The sequence below is a fragment of the Etheostoma cragini genome, chromosome 1 (assembly GCF_013103735.1).
Source record: "Etheostoma cragini isolate CJK2018 chromosome 1, CSU_Ecrag_1.0, whole genome shotgun sequence".
Lineage (NCBI taxonomy): Eukaryota > Metazoa > Chordata > Actinopteri > Perciformes > Percidae > Etheostoma > Etheostoma cragini.
In genome coordinates, this window is record NC_048407.1 from 28,917,466 (window position 1) to 28,937,995 (window position 20,530).

At 41.2% G+C, this 20,530-nt stretch overlaps 1 protein-coding gene across 1 annotated transcript in view; it reads left to right on the top strand.

The window, feature by feature from the left end:
* Positions 1-18,096, top strand: part of wtip (WT1 interacting protein) — a 25,535-nt gene extending 7,439 nt beyond the window's left edge. The window contains exons 2-8 of the mRNA XM_034884533.1: positions 2,729-2,830; positions 11,831-11,898; positions 13,327-13,389; positions 13,605-13,735; positions 13,940-13,991; positions 14,544-14,612; positions 15,875-18,096. Of these exons, the coding sequence (XP_034740424.1) occupies positions 2,729-2,830; positions 11,831-11,898; positions 13,327-13,389; positions 13,605-13,735; positions 13,940-13,991; positions 14,544-14,612; positions 15,875-16,027 (638 nt within the window). The 3' untranslated portion in view covers positions 16,028-18,096. The remainder of the gene's footprint in view (positions 1-2,728; positions 2,831-11,830; positions 11,899-13,326; positions 13,390-13,604; positions 13,736-13,939; positions 13,992-14,543; positions 14,613-15,874) is intronic.
* The last annotated feature ends 2,434 nt before the right edge of the window (positions 18,097-20,530 follow it).

The window sequence follows — 20,530 nt, forward strand, 5'->3', positions numbered from 1 at the left end:
CCCCCCCCCCCAAAAAAAAAATCTAATTTCTTCACCTAAGGTCATAATACTCTGTAGTTGGTTTGTTCAGGCTTATGCGTATTTCTTGTTAGGGCTGTGCAATTAATTAAAATTTGAATTGTGATTACGATTTTGGCTCCTAATGATAACAATAAGAGATTCATCCCAAAAAAACATTACTTTTTACAAGTAGCTAAACTCTTATTTTGTCTTGTGTTCTGCAAAAATACCTAAAAAAAAGTATTAAGGGACATTTCACATTTCAAGGTGTTCAGTTTCACTGTTTTTAAAGATCCAAAAGGCAATGAGTAATTGTGTTAAATAATCAGGATTTCAATATTGACCAACATAATCGTGATTAGGGTTTTTTCATAATTGAGCAGCCCTACTTGTGTACCTGGTTAGCGGGGCATATACCCCCTGGGTTTGTCAGTAGTCAAATTGGACATTTGTACAATTAGAGGAGGACATTCATTTCTACAATTTAAAACTTTTAAACATTGGAATCATAATCTGATTACAGATGGTGGGGCTGTTTGCGTATGTTTCCAGCACTGTTAATCAGATCTGATCAAACACCCACACAGCCCTGCATCATCAGGTTTTTGATTAGTTGAGATTTTGAATGATAAAGTCATAATAAATTATAGCTATTTAAGCTGTAGTGCGTAACTTTTTGATATTACTAAACGGCCATTACATTCAAGCCATTGCCAAATGAGTTGCTACAAAGCTAATTAAGACTATCGGCTCCACAATTCTCTCTCTATTTCTCCTCCTGGCTGTGTTCAGAACATTGTGTTTTCCGGTGACTTTCTTGCGCTGAAACTCAAGTAAAGATAATTATATCTTCTGACGAGTCCATTATGTTATGTATGTATGTATGTATGTAGTATAATCCTCCTTGTCTCCTTGGCTACTAGCAACTGTGTGGAGGAGGGGTGGAGGCGAGTGCGCGACAACATAGGTGCATAGAAGAGTGGGATAAACAGCCCCATCCAAGTCTGTAAAGTATCTAAAACAGTCTTGTTTTACAACTATGGTATCAAACATTTGCATAAATGAACATTCACGCAAATGTTTTATACCGTAGTTCAACAAAAATTGACTCAGCAACCACCATAGTACCCTTCAAGGTCAATTCAGGGTTGTAACTCTGGTACGATTGTGTCCGGTAGCAGCACATCAAGCTCAAACCTCAAATCAGTTTCCTGGTAACTAGGAAAAGCACAAAGTTGTTGGCTCACCTTGTTTCTGGCTGGCCATTCGTGACAATCCCCTTACATCCTCTGCATTTTCTGTCAGCAACATAATCATCAGCTCTTCTGAAGTAGTATGCCTTCAGACGGTATGATGTAATACATGGACAGACGTTTAGGTTAGACTTGTGCAACTGGAATATAAATCATTTTGAGAAATATTACTTGTGAATTAATAATAATCACAAACTAAAATTTTGAAAACACAGCTGTTCATTTGTACAAGTCTGTTTAATGTATTGTGTTTGGCACAGTGTGGTTTCAGAGCTTCGCATGCTTTGACATCTCAGAATTGCTTTGTGATGTTGGTATTCAAAAGCTATCAAAAGCAGCAGAGGGAACATGGGATAAAATAAAGTACTCATGACAATTGTAGCAGGTTAATCTTTTTTTTTTTTGACTGTTGTATAATTACAGGAATTCAGCACAGGGTTTGCCAGTTGCTTTTTTTATCAGCTTTCCAGCAAAGCTCCCAACAAGGCTGACAGCGGGTCCAAAAGTTGTTTGATTCTAAGGGTGCACAGTGGTAGCACACAATATCTTCATTGAATAGTAAAGCTAGTTCAACAACCACTCTATCTCAAACTATTTAGGCATAAAGAAACGGAAAATCACTGTTGACACAGAGCTTTGCAAAGAAGCCAAAGAATGATGTGGAATTCTAATAGTGTTCAAATCTCATGAAGCCAAAGTTCTTTTGAAGTAATAACGTTTGTATTTTTGATTGATTCACATCCAGTGTGTTGTTACCACACTGGATGTAGGATGCTCTTAGGGGTCCTGCACACTGCCTGCATGGCCTGAGTGTGTCAGTTGCGTGGCATGTTGTTTTTAGTTTGGCTGCCATGTTAACAGGTTAGAGCTTTCACACTGCCTGCGCGACACACACGTCTGAAACGTGAAATGCGTGCCTGCTAGAAGTAGGGTCAATGTCCATTTTTCTCATGACACGCAAGCGTGGTCAAAGCGTTTCAAGGAGAATAGAATACAAAAATTATGTTATGTCATTTCGACACAAATAGATTTCATAAATGACATTTTGATGTGTGAAAGTGCCAAGGTTTTGACATAAAATGCAGATACAAATGTACAAAAAGAAAAATCGATTTTCGAATATGCACCTGTCATTACAGAACAAAATATTCTGTAGCCTATTTTGCCGATATTGTCTTTGCTGTTATCAAATCATAACATATTTATGTTTAACATTAAGTATACTACTGCTTGAGTGCAGCACATTTCCACAACTCTCTCCCCATATGTCGAACAAGGATGATCCAAATCAGGTTGTTTTTTATTAGCCGCAGTGCCGCATCAGACATGTTTTTGGTGTGCAAAGACATCGAAAACGCCAAGCAACAGAAACGCCTCACTCACGCCACGCGGGCAGTGTGCAGGAGGCCTTATGCATACAAAGTTTTTTGCTTTGGATACATAACATCGGCTAACTGACCATTTGTCTCTAACAGGTATCTGTGTCAAATGTGGGAAAGGTGTGTATGGAGCGAGCCAAGCCTGCCAGGCCATGGGGAACCTGTATCACACAAACTGCTTCACCTGCTGCTCCTGTGGTAAGTCAAACAGTCAATTCAGTGAAATCCTATTAAAAACTGGTTCATTATCTGGTCTGCAAATGTGGACGCTAACCTACCTCAATGCATAGCCCTTCTCAGCAACCCCCAACACCCTCCCTCCTAATTTATTTATGCTTTAGATACGTTCTACATCTCAAGCAGCATCAGTTGTCCTCAGAAAAACATAGAAATTGGTGGGAGAAACGTCTGCTCATGCTCCTGCTTACAGGATCCCCGCCTTTCTCGCTCCACAGATTTCAGTATTCTTTTAATCAACCTCGCTCTAAGCTTCGGCTGCTGCTGTCTCGGCTGAAAAATCATCATTAGTATCACCACCTTGCTGTCAGAAGTGGTGTTATGGCCTGAAGTCTGCTCAGTGAAATAACAGGGCAGCTCAGTTCTGTCTGCAGCAGGGACAAGCTGATAATGCCACAAATAAAGTTCTGACATTCGTTGGTCTTTCTGACTGTAATTAAATATGGTTTTGAGCTCACAGTGTAGAGTGTGAGTGTGTGTGCATGTGCGCGTGCTCGTGTGCATGTGCGCGTGTTTTGGACGCCTCTGTCACCCGACTCCAGCCCTCCTCTCCTGTTTCCCGGGGAAACAAGAGGAAGATGTCGGGAGAGAGCTTTTTAGCCAGGTTGCTTCCATTCATATGTGTACTATACATGGATTCTGCTCCTCCGACCAACCCCCTCCGGCTCTGGAAGAACTGCCTATAATTTACATGTAACCAAAGCCACATACTTTCCGATTTATTGTGTGTCTGAAGAAAGAGGGGCCAGATGCTAAGTGTCCAGTTGCTAAAGTTGTTGGGTTCGTTGTGGAAAAGTAGCCTCTGACCTGGTTAAGTGCTGTTTTAACAGTCCTGATTATGTTTTAGGGTTTATTTAGGAGTCGTTAGCTAGCTACACCCAGGAAAACTGCATTCAATGATGAAATTAGGTCTTTCAGACAAGCCAGACAACCAGATTTCTTTCCTCGGAAGACTAACAATACTAAATATAAAAGGACTGGATTACTTCTTGAGAGGGGGTAACTGCATCATAAAGTAGATATATGAGATGTCATTGCGACTAGACAAAAACCACAGACTGCTCCTGAGAGAATTATTGTTGCATTTATTGGAGAAATCATGTCCGGGAGGAGGAGCAGTTTGTTGTTGATCACTTCACAGGCCATCCTGACTCTCAAGATGGTTTATTGGTAATGTAAACTCTGTGATGTATCATTTGACCACATGTGAATGGGAATGTTTTCTTTAAAGCAGTGTTTTGAAGGCCTCTGAGAAGTTCAGTTTCAAAGTGCCTGCACTTGTCATAACACAATCCACTGATTGATCAGGAGCTACGTTCTTATGTCCCTGTTTGTTTTTTTCGTTGCTTTCTCTCTTTTTTTTCCTGAGTCCTCCTAGAGTTTAGAGATCCAGCGTGAGGCCGAGTTTGCTGACACATTGCTCGCTGGTAGCCCTGGGCTTTGTTTAACCATGCATAATTGAGCCCTCCTCTTGGCTTACTCCCATGGTTGCACCCTTTTTTCATGAAATGGCCAAGAATGCAAACTACCCCCCTCCACTTCAGCCGGCCTTCCCTGGAGGACCTCAATCAGACAGTCACAAAGTGTACCAGACCTGCTTATCAGAGGGGGCTGGCCTGGCATGGGCTCACATAAAACTGGACATGCACACATGTGCAGGCACACGTACACAAATTGACATGTTTTTTTTTTTGGGGTTCTAGGGTCAATTCAGTTAGGATTTTCTTTTTGAAAATAATAATTGTACACTAGAGTAGCCACGGTTATCTACAAGTTGACTACATTTACAGAGATACGTTTTTATGCATCATGTAATGTTGAAGAGGAGCACTTCCTCCTCACACAGCTGCTATTACTGTGCCTTTGAACAAGGTAGATATGTCGCTCTGCCACTTTAATTGTAGCAGGAGGAGTTGCACGTTCCCCAAATTGCCAAGGAATATATTTTCCCACAGAAATACACTTCAACTCGAGTGAACAAACATTTTTGTGTCACCGTGGTGCAGGGAGTTATTTAAAATAAACATGCCTTCTCCAGATAAAATTAAAAAAGATAAACACGCTGCTTCAGGCTGGATGAGCAGACTGTCAGCCGCAAGACTGATGACTCATCTCTGTACTAGAGCTCAGGGGCTTGAATTTTTCAAATAATTTACCGTCACACTAGTTGCACCTGCCAGGCAGCAAAACATCAAAGCAGAAAAATAGGGAAAGTTTAGTTCATTGTGTTTTGTTCTTGGAGTTATACAGTAAGTTTACATGTACATGGTATTAGAAGTACTTGGATTATAATACTGATAAGGCAAACTCTGACTGTGGAAGCTGTCATGTAAACCACATTATCTTTAAGAAAAAGAAATTAAATATTTTGTATAGATGTAATATATATTGATATTAGATACACCAGTCTATATATAAATATATATAAACATAGTACAGTGCAAGTCAGTAGCTTGTTAGATAAGTAAGTAAATAAGTGTTGTCATTAGCAGGTGGTCAGTGAGCCGCCAGGTAACAAGCCTCCAGGAGTATTGTATTTTTGGCAGCCCCAATTTAACCTTTGTGGTTTGGATGGACTTGTAGCTGAACAGTTGAGTTCCTCCTCCTCTTTTAATGAATAACAGGCAGACTGGATGCCATGACACATGTTGCACCAAGGATCTGTGTCATACTATTGCTGTTGATTTTAAACTGCAGTTAAATATTTTTATGACCATTGGTTACAAGGAGAAGATTTACTCTTGAATCAATCAAATATAAAATAATATATGTATTTCTTACCTCTTGAACAAGAGGCCGATATAATAATTCTTTTTGTCTTTTGTTACCAGAGATGTGTGGGCTGAAGTCAGCCACAGCGCTGCAGGTCTGTGTGTTTGCATGAAATATTGACAGCAGATGTCATTGTACATATCACTGTATAGCTCGTTATAATTCAGTAGTAGTTTGTTCTTTGGAAATATCATTTTGTCCCATTAGCTGCTTTACCAAACTGTCTCTTTCAACCAGATATGGACAAATGTTATGGTGCTAGAAGGGTTTTCAAGCTGATCTGTTTCCAAATCCCAAAAGCCCGTATAGCACAATATGAGAAAAATAACGGTGCATCACAGACTAGAGGAAATTATTAACATAGTTTTTTCTAGTTGAGCCACAGAGAGAACGCTTTCTCTATCTCACACAAGCACATTCTCATTCCTCTTCTCCACCTTTCTTTTATTTCTGTAAAGTTGAAGACAAGTTCTGCCTCTTCATCTCTTGGCACATTCCCACTGACCTATCCGGCACAGCGGTACACCAGCATTGCGGTTAATTGGTGGAAAATTCGGGGTACATCTGCATAAATATCTTGTTATCAGAGCATGAAATAAGTCATTGCTGGAATGGGTGTTTTGGTTTCAGTATTACATTTGCTTACCCAAGAGGCGTGGCAGCATACTGGGTTCTATGTTACCGATTCTCATGAAGAACTGCGTCATTCATGGTATATGCTCACTGCTGCCTGTTCTGTACCTTCCACGGCTGGGTTTTCAGCAAAAATACTTAATCTTGTTTGCCATGGTATGGTATAAAAAAATCAGTTTGAAGCTCCTTCTTTTTGAGCCAACCACCAGATTTATATGTCCTTTAACCTGGCCAGAGCTCTATGCAAAATGACACCGCTATGGAATTAAAAGTATTCTAGTGATGAAATGCAAATATCCTGTGGTTTTTGTCTGTTGGTTTGCATGTCATAATTTTAGGAAGAGATCCACTAAAAAAATCCACTCAGCAATGTATTTTGTCTGCATTGGAGTGGCCATGTTGACATGCAATGAGCTCTTTCAGTGTGAATGCAAGCAGGTCCGGGCTGTGATTGGACGCTCAGAAGCAGTTGAACAGTCTGACTGACCTGATTGAAGAGATCAAAACTCCATGAACAATTGGAATATAGAGAACTTTATTTTCAGACCAATCAACATGATTGAACAGCTCCTACCGTAAGCCACTTGTTTGGTCAATCAGGCAGTGGCAAAAAGTTAGTTGATTATGCCTGATTTATTGCTTATTGTTTAGCTCATTTTTTAGAGCATAGGTTTGTCGCTTATAATCTGAGAGTACAAACATAATATCTTGAAAATAATAAACCCATGCTATGTCAAACACTGCCTTCACAAAGAGAAACAGTTATCCTGTGTTGAAACACACCAACAGCCATATGACAAATAGGAAATGGACAAATACTTGGAATTTGACCTGTTATGACCCATTTTTTAGCAGCATTTGCAAATTAAGATGTTTCAAAGGTAAATACTTATTTCCTTGATTAGATCTTGTCTTATGACTGTCTGGGTGAATGCAGACTGTGCTTGATTAAAATCTGTCTGACCCTGACAAATGCATTTTGTCGCACCTGTTGATGGGAGAAGTTTCAACTTAATCATTCTCATTTAGGCTATCAGTTAAAAAAAAAAAAAGAAAAGAAAATGTACCGTGAAGCGTCATATATCTACACTATGTATCCTGAGATTGTGGTGGGACTTGAAATTTCCTATCCTGGCTCTAGTTCTGTCTTTATCTGGAAAATCCTCTCTCCAAACAGCAGCAATGGGCAACATATTCTTGCATTTAAATAATGCTATCTTATCAGTGTTGGCTTTTTTTTTGAGTGTGGTGGAAAGTAGGCAGTCAGACAAGGTCGTACAGTTGACGTTACATATCTGGTACCTCAACTACATCCCATAGAAGAAGAGGTTTGCACTTTTTGGCTAAAACAGAGACTGTGTTTGCTGCTTTGATAATTTATGTATTTGTTTTTTATGTAGACCTTCAAATCAGGCTTCATGTCAAGAATTAAATGATCAACTCTAACCTGATATATGGTTACAGTTAGAGTTAATGATATATATATGTGTGTCTAACTTGCTGGCAGCAGCCTGGAATTAAATGATGCCAGGAAAAGCCCTTCGGTCCAGGCATCCTTACCAACAGATAGAGACATGAGAGTCTGATCCAGGCTTAAAGGGGATAAAATAAAACATAAACCGTACAGCCTTTCGTGGCTACACTAAATCTTGCTGATTTATTTGTAGAAACAAGTGCGCTTGAGTTCCTTATGTGTGAACATGCTTAACACACTTGTGCTATACCACAGAGACATTTTTGCCAAATAATACCATTGCAACGATGAGGCACAGGTTCTCTTTTTATCATACCAATGCTAATTTCCACGGCAATGCCATTATTCAAAATTAGTCCATTAGTCAAATGAGCCCTAATTAGTAAAGGAGCAAAAGTTACAAGCAACCAGCATTAAAAAGTGCAGAGGTCAGGGTCATCAAGCCTCAACAGTAACACTGTGAGCATAGAGTTAGTCATAATTATGTAATTATTTATCATGTTGTGGTTGTTAGGATAAATTACTTTTTTTAGATTGTTTTTCTTAAGCTCATTGAAGTCTCATTAGCAGTTTCCAACATGGCAATTTTTATACCATATATTCTCATAGAAAGACATTTTCAGTTTTTTCCAACCAGTTCTTATAATTAAAAATGTCTATTTTAAGAGTGATATGAGGCTCTGATCTTATTAACTTTACTTTTGTGCAGTTAAGTTTGTATTACATTCAGATTGCACCGAATGCTTGCTCTTGGGGGAATTGTTGGGTCTCTGTAAATTCTAGTGTTGTCTAGACCTACTCTATAATACACTACAAAATCAATTTAAAAGGTGTTTTAGGCCTTAAATTTAGTATGAACTTGTAAACGCAGCTGCTGCTTCCATCACCTGTAGTGCTGTGGGGATGTTCAGGCTCTCTGCAGCGCTGTCTGGTGACAAAAGGCCAGGGGAGAGAGGGCCAGACACGGAGCCCTCCCCCTCCTTTTCTCAGCGAGGGAAGCGGGCAGAGAGCGGGTGTTGGAGAGGTGTGGGGGGTTGAATGGCACCAGCTAGTGACCTCAGGCAGAAAGAATGTCCCCGTTTGCTCAGTCGGCCCGCTCCCCTAGCAGCGCACCACACAGTCATCAGCGCCGGGTCCTTTGTGTTCACCTTCCAGACCCCAAACCCAAGAGCAGAGGCCACAGACGAGCACACAGCAACACCTCGCAGCCCCTGCTGCTGCACTGTTCCCTATAATCTCACTGTTCCTGCAAGTTTAGCCTCTCCAAAGTCTTGGTTTTGAAGACTCTCCCTTAAGAATTGCTTCACATGGAGTTCTTCCTGAATCCCGCTTTTCTTTTTGCGCCACGTTACCAAAATGCTAATTGCTCCACAGTCTCAAAGTCTTAAAAGTCTAACCTATTGTGTGGACAGCATTCCTCGGCTGCCCCAGCCATTTATGTGGGTGTTAATGTATTGCCATCTCCTAGCATTGTGACACTGTGTTTGTGTGTGAAATACAGCGATTGCATACATTTCAGTGTTAAAAAGAGAGGGTCGGGGGTGGGGGGGCATGTCTTTTCCCATGCTGGGACACCCATAAAATCAATGGTGGTTTGGGATGACAATTAAATCTGACTAATCCAGCAGATTTATGAGATTCGTGTGCTTGGTCTGCCAGGCTTGGGTGAAGTCATCGTGCTGCCAGAGAGACACCGCTGCTGTTAAATGAATTTGAATGGTCAAGCTGTGAGGGGTGCATGGCAGGGGGCTGCAGAAGCCAGCCTGCAGCAGAATTTCCTTTTTAGATTGAATTCAGACTTGGATTCTGATGAATGAAGACTCACCCAGAAGAATTCAGCCTTCACACTCAGAGCTGGAAGCTCAGTATGCTGAAGCTGGGCTTGCTGTGGTGTGGACATGTTTCTGTGGATGTGTGTTTGCAAGGTGTAAGACTGGAACTGTTGATTCATTTTCATGATATTTGATGACTTAAAGTTGCGTAATCCGTCTAACCAGCGGGCACGGACATCTCGGTGTTCATTTAATAATGTGGAACAATGAATAATAATAATAGTAGCTGCAAAGGTTTAGTCTTGTATGAATGACCAATTGTTTAAATAGATAATAATATATTGATACATTTCAATATGCTACTGGTTTTAGCTCTAGTGTTGATGCATGTTTTAAAGTTAGGGACATCCTCCCTCCAGGCTGCTTTTGTTGGTATGTCTGTGAACGGTGCACAATGGAAGAAAGAGAAGAGATTTTTGGGGGGAGGTTTGTAAAGCAGCCTCCTGTATTGATCGTGCATGGGTTGTCAATGGAATCCTGTTGGGATCAATCGTCAAAGTAATGAGCGGACGCACAGGCAGGCTGTTGCGTCCGTCCAGCCGGCAATCTGCTCGACACGGACCTGCTGTAATACAGTGTGTATTTTGACTAAGAGTGTCAAAAGTTGTCAAAAATTGTGCCCAAAATGTTTTTTGTTTTACTTTGTCTGACAGGGCTGCCGTGATAACCGTCATATTGCAATACCGTGCTATTGGCATGCCGACCATAAATATTATGTTCCCATTCTTTTTCTTTTTTAATGAGGCTTGGCCCTTTTTGTTTTACACTTCAATGCGTGTGTATTAAACGTATTAATACATTAATAACGAAAACAAAGAGTTAAGAGTATCATTTTTACTTGAACCGCTCCATCTAAAGGCTGCTTGAAAGCAGTGGGGCATATTAAGGAGTTTTGCTCTGGTTTGTTTTTGTGTGCATGTTGGATGTGCTTCCGCTCAAATAATCTACAACGGTCGAGCAACTCCAAAACACCGTCCTCATCTTGTGCACAACTCTCAGCGTTGCTGTTGTAGCTGACCGGGAACCATCCGGGAGCCCTTTCAGGTTCAGCGTTTCGTCATAGTGTGGCTCACTTGCTAACTCCACCTGTTGCTAACAGCAGACAGCTAAAGGTGTCCGGGCGGAACGCACGCTTGTAAAATTTGGTTCTGCATTGTGTGCATCAATATACATTACATATGTACAGAAGATATGCGCAAGCACTTATTTATCTGTTGGTTGAGTGTGCCTTTAATATGCTGCTATAACAGCCTCCACCCTCCTAGGAAGGTTTCCCACATTATTTTGGAACATTGCAAACGACAAGCTCCGCAATCATCCACAAGAGCGTTTTAATGTCTGGTCACACCACAAGTGGTACAGTAAAATCAATCTGTGTAGTGTTTTAGTCTAGAAGCTTGACGTAGGGGCTAAGCCTGAAGGGTTACTTGTTGAACTGTTGTAGCTGGTGAGCTCACTGCTAAATTGCTAGCTACAGAGCTCTTTTTTTGTCTCTCAAGCTCTCCGTCCCCTTACAAGTGCGGACTCTCAAGGCTGCTTACTATTGGTCAACAATTCAAATGTACAGTTCAAATATTCACCAAAGTTTTGCTTGTCTGATTGTTGTCAGCTATGTTTCTAGTGTATATTTAACTTAACTTTTCTTATATTTAACTTTAAAAGTGGTACTTTTACCCAATGTGTAATATATTGTAAGTGTTATGTTGTCATGTTTTACCTTTTTAGGGTGACTCGTTACAATCTGTCTATGGACTGCAGATGAAAAATAGCCTTTTGGCTAACTCTGGCGTATTGACAGAAATGTCCATTAATATGCACTGTCCCTGTATGGTGCTGGTTTGACCAGGATTTGGTGAGGGGGGACATCCAAAGCTTTAGTCAGGTTCTAGGACATCCCGACGGCGCTGGATGGGGTTGAGGTCAGGCTAGTGAAGTTCTTCCGAACCAAACTGAGAAAAGAATTTCTTTTCAGACCTGGCTTTGTCATGTTGAAACAGGACATTGCAGTCTCCAAACTGTTGCACACAGTTGTCTAATATATTATTGTATATCATTTTGTGATGCTTTTGTGTTGTCTTTACTGGAACTAAGCATTGGAACTAACCTATTGAAAACTATGAAGAAACAGCCACATGCCAAAACTTAATAAAGGTGGTGCACATGGTCCACATACTTCAGGTGTATCTGCTGCAGCATATTGGCTTAATTCTTCTTGAATATGTAGATTTCAATTGTTGTCTTTCTTTCTAGGACGGAGGCTGCGAGGGAAAGCGTTCTACAACGTCAATGGGAAAGTCTACTGTGAGGAAGATTTCCTGGTATGTGTTCTTTATTTATTAATGTTGTTCTGTGATGATCAGCCAGGGGCACCGTATCATTGGCTCATGGTGGGTTGACAGAGGGCCAGGCGGAGCAGCAGGCGGGGGATTAGGATCTCAGGCTACAATCTGCAGCCCTCCAGAGGAGAATTCTGCAGAGGAAATGGACATGGCTATAATTAGTTGTTTAGCACCACCCCTCCAATTCACACTAATTTCCCCAAAATTTCCCCAAGGAGCTCAATTACCCCACGAGCTGCTCCTCAGCATTTACAATTAAGAGTGGGAGGAGGACAGCTGTAGCTCTCAGGCTCCAAATCCATCTGCTTCAGGTTAACGGGGCAGGCGCAGGGCCTGCTCTTGAGATGCCTTCATGTTCTGTCGGAAATATTCTAATGATACATGTAATGAACACAACAAGATGCTGATTTTGCAAAAGACGGAATGTTTTTTTTCTGATCAGTACAATCTGTTTTAAGCTCAAAGACATTTGAATAAAAATGTTGCAGAGATTGATTTCCAAACATGGAATAAGGGGCCTACAAAAGCTTTCTCTAACTTAAATGTTAAAATCAGTTTCATGAGCCTAACAACCTCAAAAGGCATGGCCTCATCTGCTAAAAATACTTCCTGTTTATCCACAGCTTCCCCTTTAGAGATAAACCTGTTGATCTGTGGGGAAATACTAAAATTCCTGTTTTGCACTTTACAATCACTGCCCCTCAGTGATTAACTGATGCTGAAGGTCAGATGACGGGATGAGACTAATCTTCTTCCGCCTCCCTAATACAGCTAAGACTCGACTAGTCTGGCCTGCCAGCCCCGGGGTGTCTCTGGGGTTGGGGGGGAAGTTGATGGCAGATGGTAGATCTGGAGTGGAGATGTCAGGTCAGGGGGCAGCCTGCCCATCACCACCTCTACCTGTTAGCCATGTCGCCTCCCCCCCACCCCCAAGTCATCAGGTCACGGCCCTGAGGGGGTTGTGAGCTACAGATGGTCACCTTCATTATCTTGCTGCACTCTGGGTTTAAGGCAAAGGAGCTATTGATGTGACGCAGGGCGTTTTGTTTCCTGTAACACACAGAAGGCGCTTCACGCCCAGTTGGTCCAGTGGAAATGCTCACTGGCCAACAAACACATGGTAATTCCCAAATGTGCATGGATTTATTTCTACTGTATGAAGATGACGGAGGGTCTAGCAGAATAACCACTAAAATATAGATTTGAATGTGCCACAGATGAGCGGAGACAAAGGATTCTGAAAGAAATCCTTTTCGTGTTCAAATAAGAGCGCAGCAGCACCCACTATAGATGAGTCTCAGACCAAAACAACTTCATGCATCAAGCATGGCGCTGATTGCATGGCCAACAGAAATGTCTCAAAGAATTCACTGCTGAAGATAATGAGTCCTGTGTCTTGTCTTTCAGTACTCTGGTTTCCAGCAGACAGCTGATAAGTGTTTTGTGTGTGGTCACCTCATCATGGAAATGGTAAGAGTTGTCATTTAGTTTTACTACATTGTCAGTGCAGTATACACATGATCGCACATCACCCTCACAAAGTCTTTATGTTTTTAATCTGGTCTTTAAGAAACGTCTTTGATGGCAGCCCATTGTGTGTTATTTACTGCATGAACTCCATGGCCTTACTCCCAAGTCTTACTGTTCCTGTGTGTCCGTGTGTGTGTGTGTGTGTGTGTGTGTAGATCCTCCAGGCACTAGGCAAGTCTTACCATCCTGGCTGTTTCCGCTGCGTGGTGTGTAAAGAGGGTCTAGATGGCGTGCCTTTCACTGTGGACGTTGAGAACAACATCTACTGTGTCAAAGACTACCACACGTAAGGAGAACGTCTTTCTGCTCTGCACACTGATAAAATATGATTAGTATAGAATATGGCCTGGGATTTGCAAACCAGCTGTTCAGAATGAAATGGAAAATTTGTAACATGGAAATAAATGTATGGCACTCAACTGACTGACTGACTACACAGAGGCTGGTGACATTTTCAAGGTTGTAATTGTTGTGCTCTCTTTCATAACAGGGTTTTTGCTCCCAAATGTGCCTCCTGCAACCAGCCCATCCTCCCAGCTCAGGTAAGAGAAATATCTGTGTCAGGTCTGTTAGGTTTGTCATCTCCAAGAAAGAAACTAATAGACCAAGCTGGTGTTTGGTTGATTGGGCAAAAAAAAAGTTTAATACTAGATTTAATGAACTTCACACTTTTACAGACAAGATTTTAAAGATTCAAAGGGTGAGATATATTTTTAAAGGAATATGAATCATTTCAAAGTGTTTCCTTTCATGTGAGACAAATCAAGTCTTAGATCCTCTGGTTTCTGTTAACGTGCCATGAAGGAAAGGAAGTACTAATACCTCTTTTATTAGTCACTTTTGTCAAAAAAGCAATGGTATCATGAGATAAAAACTTGAATATGTAGAGTAGCTTTGGTATTGTTCTCGTACAGTGAGAGTGGAGCAGGTTGTGTGTGTGTGTGTGTGTGTTTGTGTGTGTGTGTGTGTGTTGCTTCAGGAAAGGTGGCAGCTGCAGGGATCTAACCTGAGATTTGCTGGTCATTGGACCATCACTTTAATGAGACACCAGGCTGATGTAATGTGAAGGTCTGAGTGTGTGTTTGTCCCACCAGGGCTCTGAGGAAACCATCCGGGTCGTTTCTATGGACAAGGACTACCATGTGGAGTGTTACCACTGTGAGGTGAGGTGCCTCTCCTGCCTGCACTCTGCCCACACACACACACACACACACACACACACAAATACACAGAGTGGAGTCACATACATACACACACACACACAAGGAATCATTGAGAGCAGTCTACCATGCATGTGGTTTGACTAGAGTCAATTCAGCATCACTGTGTGTGATTCAACATTTTCATACTGTTACACACACACACACACACACACACACACACACACACACACACACAGAAGAAAAAACCGATGGATTCCAACCTAATGTTACAGCTCAAAATTGTGACTCATTGACAAAGCACATTCCAGTGTTGAGCTCTGAACTCAGCTGGGGACTTGTTGCTTACACCAGACTTGTGAAGTCAGTCATCCTGCCGCTCAACTCCATTCGGTGTTGGTTTATAGATCAATTGTGACGGAAATGTCAAAAAACCATTTCACGCCACTTTGCAGTGATTTTGAACTTTTCTTCTGAATCGTAAATACTGAATTGAGAGCCATTTCTACTGTCCTGAAGCAAGATAAGACTGGTTTCTCTGAATAGCTGACATTCCGCTTGATAGTAAACGGTCAGATCAGTGCAGTGGCTAATGATTTAGCAGAGTTGTGGAGGGGGGCGGGAGATCTTGTTGACAGAGAAAAGGGTAAAGTCCAGAGCTGAATCATCCTGGAGATTGTAAATTCCTTAAATATTGAGCAAATATCAAGTTGTTAGTTTTTTTCAAACATTTTTCAACAAGACACAACAGTACTAAGCAGAAGATGCATAGAGATTCAGACACGCATTAGTGTAAACTCATTTCAAAATGCATGAATTTTCAGCCACTGATCCAGGTCTGAGTCACGATAGCAGCTGATTGGTCAGCACCCTCTCTCCCCCAGGTCCAGTAAAAACAGCTGTTAATACAGCCGAGCATCCTGCACCACATTGATCCCTCACTCGCTACCAAGACCCAACAACTCACCATCACGGATTACAGTTTTTGTGACAGACATTTGTGGTTTATGATGACAATAACTTTGGAAATTCAGCCGATGTGAGCTTAAAAGAATAGTTAAATGTTTTGGGAAATATGTTAGACGAGAAGATTTATCTACTTTCATGTTGGACAGTGGGATCAATCGTCTCAGCGAACATAAGCTCATTTTTACCAAAATGTAAAACTGCATTTTGCATTAATAAAACACACACACACTTAGTGACAGTTACTGATTGTCTTTGTGGTGTGTCTTATGATTTCCATCTTTATGCCATTCTCTCAGGACTGTGGTCTCCAGCTAAACGACGAAGAAGGCCACCGCTGTTACCCACTGGAAGGCCACCTGCTCTGCCACGGCTGCCACATCCATCGGCTCCAACCGCAGGTCCCTGCTCACCTGCCCCCCAGCTACCCCCTCCATGTCACCGAGCTGTGACGGGGAGGAGGGTGGGCAGCAACAAAGCCCTGCCTCCCAGGTGATCGGAGACACTAGCAGCGGGAAAAGAAGGTCTGCACCCCCTCCAGCAGTTCCAGGGAAGCGGCTACTGCCCCTGTCCTTAACTGTATGGCCAGGCCGTGGACTAATACACTCAGTGCAGCCCTGGTGTCACATGACAGGACTGGGAAAAAGGGTCCCCCCCTGCCTCCATCTGTGGTCTGTTTCTCCCCCTTCTCCCTGGGTGCTTTACCCTGAAAGCCAACACGCCGGCTCACCCAGAGGCCCCCGTTGACGTCATACAGCCTGACCCCTGCACATTCATCAAAGAGAGGGTTTTTGGATCGGAGGAGAGGACGCAAACACGTCTCTCTCCTTGCTTCCATTTTTTCCTTTCCTTTTTTTTTAAATTTTTTATTCTTTCGCTGTGACTGAAGCGGTTTACTGCCGGGAATTCACTAGTGCTAAGAACGCCGCTGATGTCGGCGTCAGGGAGGCCAGGGAACGAGCCTCTACATTCCAGTGCTGGCCTGAAGGGACAGACCCCAGGGTGGCCATGCTGTGCCTTCAGAGCGGGCTCTCCCCGTGCAGCTTCTAACAGTGAAATGGAGTCCTGCTAAAGGCTATGCAAAGAACATCCAGCATCATGACACAGGGCTGTGAGGCAAACTATAAACTAAACGCTCGTCGTCACCCTGCACCACCACGAAAAACAACGGATGCACCGTAGCACCACAAGCCCAGAGGACCAACTGACATTCCACTTAGAAGTCTTAGATGAGACCTCCAGAGATTCACAAGCAGTGTCTTAATTAATTATCATATTATGACAGAAAAAGAAAATTTTAGATGCACATAGAATGTCTTTTATATATGAATATATATTTTGCAAATGTTTTCCACATAAGATCATAGATCATGTAGATTCTCATTTTTTTCTTGTTGCTGCGCTCGCAGTAGATTGAGAGGTGAAAGATGCTGTCTGTCATGCAGTCTGAAGCCTCTGAAGATTTTAGGGTCTGTTGATCATTTCGCCTCCCAGACGCAGAGCCTCTTCATGTCTGTGTGGGTCACAAATCGACTGGCTTTGTAAAAGCAGACCTGGCTCAAATAGTATTTGCCATGAATTCCTTCAATTATTTTTTCCATTTTAAGTACCAAATGTTTAGTTTTGGCAACAAATGTGTTCCTTTTAGAACACATATCCCCTCCCTCTACTGACTGTAGATAGTTGTAACTCACAATAACAGTCAAATATTTCTGCGTACCTTAAATTTCACAGTCTTTGGTTCAACTTCAGTCAAACTATTTATTTTAAATACAAGTTACTAAAAATTATAAATGAAATGAAAAATAATTTAGACTATTTAACTGGATAGATCGTGATCATGCTGTATATTTGTTTTACAATTCATAGCACTCTGTGTTTTTAATCATACAAGCTTAAATGGAGCAGTAATTGAAGTTCTATGTAATGGCTTTTATTTTTGTTTTACGTAATTCCCACAAGATGTTACAATGCATTCATGTACCTTATCTTTAGAGTTTTCAGAATAGAGAATTCTGACCTGTTGAGGGAGCTAAGTTATTACACAGAGCTCTAAGATTTAGATTAAATCTGAGAATTTACCTAGTAATTGGTCTTCAAATACTGAGATTTAGGCCCTGTGGTGGAACACTTAAAGTCAGCTGTCATCATAGATAACAAATGCTAGCTCATGACTGAGAAACAGAAATAGTAACCGAGATGTTGCCTAAAATGGAGTATATAACTATATTATTAAGCTCTATGGTATTTAACTATGAAAAGGCATCTAAAAACTCTGATTGAGGCTAAACAACTGTTAAAGATTAAAGTGCAAGATTTGAGAAAGATAAACAACATGTTTTGGTCACCAGACTACTCATAAGACAGATACAGATTTGGAAAATCATGTCACCAATAATAATATTCATTCCTCATTGATGCTTATAAGATATATAATTTCCCATGCTAAAACAGTGTTCACAAGCACTTGTACATAAAACATATGTCATCTGGCAACAGCAATGCTTTTCTGAACACCCAACGAGGATCCTAATGTCAAAGGTCTTAAGTCATTTCAAGGTAGTTTTCTGACATCTGGTACTCAAAGATGGATAAAACAAATTGAGTTATTTATTTGCAAACAACATCTTTTCCTCCAGGTTGGTTCAGGACACCGTTTCCTGGTATGTTTTCCAGACACTGTTTTTTGTCATATGAGCACTGAGAACACAGTGTGTTATTACAAGGGTCCTTCGCTTGTCCCCATGCCTTAAGACAGGACAGGTATGTTTGTGTGTCCCGCTCTGAGTTGCCATGCAGTCTTTTGTTGTGTTGTGGGAGGACATCCCTGAAAACCTGGAGCTGCTGGTCTCACCTGCGATTTTAGGGAGTTTACCTTGATGTGTGTGTGTCTGTGTGTGTGTCTGTGTGTATGCGTGTGATGGCAGGGCCATGGCACATGCACCCGACTGTGTTTGCAGGGCAGCGCAGCATCCGTCACAATGACCTGCTCTCTCGGTTAGTGATGGCCGCGTTTGTTTCCAGATGATTGTGTCTAATTCTTGGTGTCTGTCTAGGAAATTATCAGTGGGGTTTACCCGTGTTCCAGTAGCTGACATATCATCTTCTGACTAGCAAACTCCACCCATTTTATATTGAAACTAGAATAAAACATCACCAACTAGTATCTACAAACACTGGCTCTTATTCATGCTGTATTGCTGTACATGCTGGTCTGAATAAATACTACTGAATGTGTCAAAAACTGACCGAAGGCAGGGGACACCACAGGCAGAAAGTGCTTTGATGTAATGAGATTCATTTGAATGTAATAAGTGTTGCATTTTAGTAAAGCAAAAAAGAAAAGGACTGCGTATGTCAGACATTCCCCTTGTCATTTGATTAACCTCCATTTTGTATGAGGGTTCTGGTCAAGTAATGTGTGCTATACTTGAAGAATGAGGCTTTTTTAATTTTTATTTTATTTTACTTGTCTGCACAATATCAACCCCTGAGAAAAACTTCACAAGAGTGTATCCCCTTTTAAAGATGTCTTATTTCACCCATTTAAAAGTAACACTTCAGTTTCTGTTGCATAGCACACAGCTAAGTATCCCTGTACATAAAGAGGCTAGTTTGTTTATTTTGTTTTTCTGTCAAAAATCACTTGGAAAGAGAAGACTTTCGCTTCTCCTACTGGTAGTTCCAACAAGCACATCAGTCAGACGTCTTTTGTATCGCTAAGTGTTTTTGATTACCTAGATGGTCATAAAAAAGGAAACTAGATCTATTTATCTAGACATGAAAAAAGTCTAAAGTTATTTAATGTATTAAAAAATCGGGACGTATCATTTAACTGTAGATGACATAATCTGCTTTTTCAATAAAGTGGTTTTGTAGCTAACTTCAAAAAACATCAGTTTTTTTTCTTTATTTTGCTGTTAGTAGGTTTTTCTGTTTGGTAAAATAAGAGTTCTACTTTTGTTTTAAATAGTATAAAATCTGCCACCACAAAATAACACCCAGTTTCAAAACACTGCTTGCTCACACACCCTTCATGACTGGTTTTATTTTGAAAGTCTTTGGCACTCTGTGGTGTTGTAAGTTCTGGTCTTTATTATAGTATTTTATATTAGCTTCGGCACAATTACCTATTCTATTTTATCATTCAATTGGAAATGTATAGCACTGCAAAAGACACTTCATGGAGTGAAACATCTTAACAGTAATCAAAAGAAAGGGTTGCCTTTATTTTGTACTGCCACTGTTACATTTAACATGAACTGCATTGGTGGTGAAGTACTTCAAAGTGTTATACTGATTCAGTGATCTGTGCACTATAAGCCTTGCAACTGCACTGAGTGCAGCACTGAAATTTCTGTATTAAGAGTTTTACACATCGAAATTGAGCAAAAGCAATCGTAAAATAATGTCAAAGTTTAGTGGAGACGAGTCTAGAATGGTTCAGAGTTGACCATTTGTAGCATGTACACTAAGTAGTTATCCCACAGCCCGGCTGGTTTCCAAATGTTTGGGCTGTAGATGAGACTCAGATGGAGATTTTTGTTTTTTTAAGATTATTTTTTGGCCATTTCAGGCCTTTTATTTTTATGCGACAGCTGAAGACATGAAAGGGGAGAGAGAGTGGGGATGACATGCAGCAAAGGGCTGCAGGTCGGAGTTGAACCCACGCCTGGGTCATATCCCATCTCCTCTTATTAATTGAACTGCACTCTTCTATTTATCCGTGGGGGGGGATTCATATCCCCCCCCACGCAGTTGCTAGTACCCAAGGACAAAAAACATGTTTCTGTCTGGTCTGACTTTGTAGTAACTCATTTGGCAACGGCTTGAATGTAACGGTAATTTCAATAATATAAAAAAGTGACGCACTAAAGCTTTAATGTCTTTTGGTGACACGTCACATGTCCCTAATATAACCCTCCCGGGGTTACTGAATGTTGCTGTTGTTGGTT